General features: G+C 44.0%; 1 protein-coding gene across 2 annotated transcripts in view; it reads left to right on the top strand.

Annotated features, from left to right (window-relative positions):
* Positions 1-2,945, top strand: part of rwdd (RWD domain containing 4) — a 4,055-nt gene extending 1,110 nt beyond the window's left edge. The window contains exons 3-8 of one of the 2 annotated variants that reach the window (XM_031874316.1): positions 396-505; positions 744-894; positions 1,140-1,233; positions 2,440-2,489; positions 2,622-2,624; positions 2,712-2,945. In XM_031874316.1, coding sequence (XP_031730176.1) covers positions 396-505; positions 744-894; positions 1,140-1,233; positions 2,440-2,489; positions 2,622-2,624; positions 2,712-2,744 — 441 coding nt within the window. In that variant the 3' untranslated portion in view covers positions 2,745-2,945. Of the gene's footprint in view, positions 1-395; positions 506-743; positions 895-1,139; positions 1,234-2,439; positions 2,625-2,711 lie in introns of both variants that reach the window. The other variant, XR_004213740.1, reaches the window with a different exon arrangement.
* Positions 2,946-5,797: the final 2,852 nt, after the last annotated feature.

The following is a 5,797-nucleotide window of genomic DNA, read 5'->3' as shown; positions in this document are numbered from 1 at the left end:
CTGTACTGTCCCCTGTACTGTATTCTATACTGTCCCCTGTACTGTCCCCTGTACTGTATTCTATACTGTCCCCTGTACTGTCCTCTGTACTGTCCCCTGTACTGTATTCTGTACTGTCCTCTGTACTGTCCCCTGTACTGTCCCCTGTACTGTATTCTGTACTGTCCCCTGTACTGTATTCTGTACTGTCCCCTGTACTGTCCCCTGCACTGTATTCTGTACTGTCCCCTGTACTGTATTCTATACTGTCCTCTGTACTGTCCCCTGTACTGTATTCTGTACTGTCCCCTGTACTAGACCTGTGCCTCCCGGACACATTGTTCCAAAAGGACATCCATCAAATGAAAGCATAAACTGTACTTTGTCCTACCTTCTATTTCAATGTGCTATGACAGATAGGAGACCGTGAGGACACCAAAGCCTTCATCCTGGACCTCACATGGCCTGAGATGTACCCTGAGACGGCCCCGCAGATCTCCCTAGATGCCTTTTTCAACAACAGAATGTCAGTTGCAAGCACACTGCTGTTTCTTTTCAGAAATCAGAACATGTTGACACCAAATAGCAAAAAGGTTTTCAATTATTTAAGTATTTTACATTTAATTTATTCTGATTTCTGTACAACATGAAAGGAATACTAAATCCATGAGTTATTTATCTGCCTGAAAGCGGTCAAATGTGGTAGAATTGGTTTGTTGTTGATGGTCATTATGTTTCTTTCCTTTACTCTGATCTAACGACAGCTCTGCAGGGACCAAGCAGCTGATCCTGTCAAAGCTGGAGGAGCAGGTGGAGGCCAACCTGGGCACCGCCATGATGTATACTCTGTTCGAGTGGGCCAAGGAGAACCAGGGGGCCCTCATGGAGAACCACAAGCCTGTAGTCACCGCTGTGGTCAGTATGGTTCATCTCTCTGAACAAATACATCAGTACAGTTTCAAAGTCCTGTGTTTTGGGTCCATTTTTGGTACCAAGCCCTGATGGCTGCACAACCCCAGAGAGCGATCGTCATTGATGTTGTGGGACATCTTCTTTGCTGGTTTTGTGCTGTTTTCTCCTCCCCTCAGGTCAGAAGAGCCTTGTAATTGAATGATTGTTAAACAAAAGTCATCAGACAAAATAACTTGTTGTTGTTGCAGACGTCCAGCAGCGACGCCGCCTCAACAGGCAAGAAGAAGGAGAAGAAGGAGCAGCTGACTAAATCTCAGAAGAAGAGGATCATCAACAGAACAGGTAGATCCCCAAAAGTATTCAAAATGATTCAACTCCCGTTGCAAATTAGGTTTATTGGCAACATTTACAGACTTTCAGCTGTTTTCAATAAACAACTCAAACAAGGACAATTTAAATAGCTCAACACAACTACTACTACAAGTGGTTTCTCCTCATTTAACACAAAATGACACTTTTAATGACTACTGCAGTCTGATTCAAGCCCTTCATGACAAGCGTCTGTAGTACTTAGTAGAGAAACCTTCTGCTGTTATGACCTGATTCCAACATGATGCATAGCCAGAGACCAGCTCTGAGGAATCTTAGCCCGTTCTGTTTGATTGTGTATCAGAAATACGGGTAAGTCAAGAGAATTGTCCAAAAAATTAAGAGCAGAGATCATTGCCTTGCACGAACAAGGAAAAGGATACAAAAAGATAGCAAAGGCACTGAATGTTCCTAGAGATACCGTTAGAAGCATAGTTTGCAAGTTCAAAGTTAAAGGAACACTGGCGACACTACCTGGACGTGGCAGAAAGAGGAAGCTATCAACGGATGCCACCAGATTTCTGAGGAGGCAGGTGGTCAAAAACCCTTGAGTGACTGCAAAAGACCTGCAGCAAGACTTGGTGGCAGCAGACACAGGTTTCAGTTTCCACAGTAAGCTGCATACTTCACACTGAAGGTCTCCGAGACGTACACCACTACTGACCCAAAAGCACAAGGAAAGTCGGCTCCAAAATGCTCAGAACCATATCAATAAGCCACAGAAGTTTTGGGATTCTGTTCTGTGGAGCGATGAAACACAACTGGAACTTTTCGGGCCCATGGATCAGGATGTCGGGATGTCTGGAGGAGGAAGAACGAAGCATACGCTAAGAAGAACACCCTGCTACAGTGAAGCATGGCGGTGGCTCGGTGATGCTCTGGGGCTGCTTTGCGTCTTCTGGTGCTGGAAACCTGCAGCGTGTGGAGGGCAAGATGGATTCAATAAAGCATACCTCAAAGTCCACCAAGGCTTGGTTCCAGAAAAAGTCCTGGAAGATTCTAGAGCGGCCGTCACAGTCGCCTGACTTGAACCCCATAGAAAACCTCTTTTAGTTTCCTGCATTCTTTCTTTAAATGAAGGCGTGCAGTGCATCGTTTTATCCACATTTCCTGAACATTCATCCCCACATTTTATATCCATGAAAAATGACAACACGTCCTTATGATTTCTGCTTTCAGATAACAAAGGGGAATTGCCAAGAGGTTGGAACTGGGCTGACGTTATCAAAGTAGGTGACGTTTACCTTCTCTCCATGAGGTGGTGCACTTATTCAGTTTGAAGCCTGCAGTGACTTTCATCACGAACCTTTTGATTCAATTGTCTTTCTCTCCTCCGTCCCCTCTGCCTGACAATCCTCCAGCATGTAAGTGAAAACCATCTGAATAAAAAGTTCTTTCAGATCCCTCGCACGATGCCACGTCTCACTGTTTGTCCCGGTTTCCTCTTGCAGTTGAGTAGAACGGGAGGAAAAGATGACGAATAGGCCCGAGAGCAGCCGTCCGGTGCTGCTTTGTTACAAGGAGGCGCAGTGAAGACTGAACTCAGTGCAGCCTGTTGATGCTGCTGCTCCTGGCAAGACGCCTTCACGTCCTTCATCTTCAACATATAACACTCAACATGGCTGCTGTCCCCCTGAGAACCAAAGCAGGCTGGGTAACGGTGGACTTCAGGTCTCTCTCTCGCACGCACGCACACACACACACACACACACACACACACACACACTCACAGTTCCAGCCACACTGAGACTTTGAGCTGAATGATTGGAAGCCCTTGTTGTGTTTTATGTGTTGGTGGGATGCAGCCAAGTGAAGAGGAACACCATCATGGGCTTCTGTTAGCGTCTGCTCAGTCATCCATCAGGAGTGTGCGTGAGATACTTGCTGTCACTGCCATGTTTTCATGAGATGAGGCCCAGCGGTCAGGCACTGGAGCTAAAACATGTTGGATGTGTCGAAGTGCAGAGACATTTTTAACAACACGCAAAATGTCACCATTTTCATTTTTTGACAAACGTTTTCTTTCCTGATTTAAATTTGAACTGAAAAACATTTTTATATATGTAGATGTATATAAATAAAAACCTAATTGGTCTGCTGTTTGTCTGATGTCATTTACATTTGGTTTGAATTGTGTGAGATGTAGGAGAGTGAGAGTGACTGATTGATGTGAGTAGTTTCTCCTGCAGCAGGTCTGTCTGTGAGCATCTCATCATCTTTAGAGCTGCAGACTTTGCTCAGAAGTCATGAGAGCTTTGGGCGAGGATGGACATCAGCTGCTTTAAAGCTCAGAAAGTCAGAAAACCCATGACCGAATAAAACAAATGTGAATATTTTCACAACAGATTAGAAACCGGTGGGCTCAGAATTTAAGTTTGAAAAGGTAGGTAAATAAATCAGAAACAGTTTTCAGTATTTATTTTAGAGGCTGGTTAAGTGTGGCACTGAGGGGATGTTACTGGTTACAGACCAGAAAAACACAACTGCTGAAAGACTACATGTTGATGTGGAAACTCATTTTTCTCCCAGTTGTAATGAACAGCATATCTGTGCTGAATAAAGCTAAATGTTTTTGCCACATTCCCAATACACGAGCTAAACGCTGTATCAGTAAAGTATGACATCTTTAATAACTAGAGCATATTTCATGTGGAATGAGCAGGTGTGACTGACTGTAAACTATGAAACATGTATTTGAGGTGGGAAACCTTTTCCTTGTTACTGTTTTGCTGGAATTATTCCTGATTTTGGAATTTGATGTTTCCACTATGATTGTTTTTCTTAAATTTGGGACCGGAAGTTGTGCCTTTCATCCTCTGAAGCTTGACAGACGGCTGTCACATCGGTCGTGGTGACACTATGTGGACGGGTAACAGACGGGCTTTTTACCAAGAAGAAGAAGAAGAAGAAAGTAAGTGTTTGGGTTTTTTGTTTGAACGACAAATCATCTACTTTTAGTTGTCACTAATAATTCAGACTGGATTTGTGTTTGTTTGAAAACTCAGAGAGAGACTGTAACACTTCCAGCTTTACACAATGGCCCAACTGCACTGTGTCATGTGATCTGTGTACATGAACAGACCACACCTATTCTCCACAGTTATCATTCTGGTAGAGGGGGAACACTGTGGCCTGTTTGTATTTCTGGAACCAATCACAGCCGCCTTTGGCGGCGCTAAGCTCGGGATGCAGCGACAGTTCCCTTGCAGAATAGATAGCGCAGATAGCAGAAGAGGGGATAGGCAGCCAATTGTAGGCTTATACCCACAGTGTACATCTGGTGTGTCGGACTAAACCACACCCAACATGTGATCTAATACCTACAGAGCTCAGAGGAGCTATGTTTGCTATGTTAACATTGTCCTTTCCCTTCAGGCCTGTGTTTCTGCCTGGGGATCTGCAGCGGAGAGAAGCACCTCCGCCTGTGGGATCTGACCTTTTAATTAACTCGATAAATCATAAATGCAACATTTCAGTCAGGTATTACTTTTGACTATCTGTACTTTGTATCTACTACTGTAGAAAGAGAGATTCCAATGTCTTATTTATTATACAGCAGGTTCCAGACAGAGGCTGAAGAAAATGTCACGACCCCATGAGACGAAATAATTTGCTCATAATTCAATTTATTATGTCTGTCCCAAATCTGACACCAAACTGTATGTGCTTGGTATCAGTGAGTAATTATAATTTTGCTTTGACTTATTGACACCCTGAGGAGAATAGAATGTGGGGCAAACACTTTCTAATTTATTTTGTTTAGGAGCATTTTCGAGACACCATACAATCCAGATTAGTATTGTTGTAACATCCACTTTTGATGGAGTCTGGCTCCCTCTGCTGGCAGGTTCGCTGTGTGCCGCTCCATCAGGGCTGGGACGGTGTACCTGTGGAACTTGACCTGCCGACCAGTCTGAGTGGAGCACGGCCTTTACAGCGGCACTGACGCGGTGCTCGCCCACGACTTCAAACTGTACATCTTTACCGACAGGAGCATAAGCAGCAGCGTGGAAGCCTTTTCGTATCCATTCCAGGTCACACTCATTTTGACGTCATTTTGGATATATTCATCTGCTCATTTTGAGTTCAGTGTTTGGTCTACGTTTTATCAGTCTCAGCCCCATGTCGAGACCAGGCCGCAATCTCTGGTTCTTAAAAGTGAAGCCAATGAGGAAGTGCCTTAAACTTGCATTCTGTCAACAGGCCACCAGGGGGCGACTCCTCTGATTGTATAGAAGTCTATGAGAAAATGACTCTACTTCTCTCTTGATTTATTACCTCAGTAAACATTGTAAACATGAGTTTATGGTCTCAATCTCTAGTTTCAAGTCTTCTTCAATACAGCATGATGTTCATTTAGTACATTATGGTCCATTTAGAGTCAAACAGACCATAAAGCAGGGGATGCTTTAGGGCGGGGCTACACAGTGATTGACAGGTCAGATGGCGTTGTCTGGTCTGGGAGTTTTTTCACAGTTCAGTGTGTTTTGAGTTCATGAAAGTAAATTGTAACATTTTGGTTGCTTAAAAATATTTC

The sequence above is a fragment of the Anarrhichthys ocellatus genome, unplaced genomic scaffold (assembly GCF_004355925.1).
Source record: "Anarrhichthys ocellatus isolate YVR2014 unplaced genomic scaffold, GSC_Weel_1.0 scaffold79, whole genome shotgun sequence".
NCBI classification, from domain to species: Eukaryota; Metazoa; Chordata; class Actinopteri; order Perciformes; family Anarhichadidae; genus Anarrhichthys; species Anarrhichthys ocellatus.
This window is presented reverse-complemented; position numbering and strand designations above follow the sequence as displayed.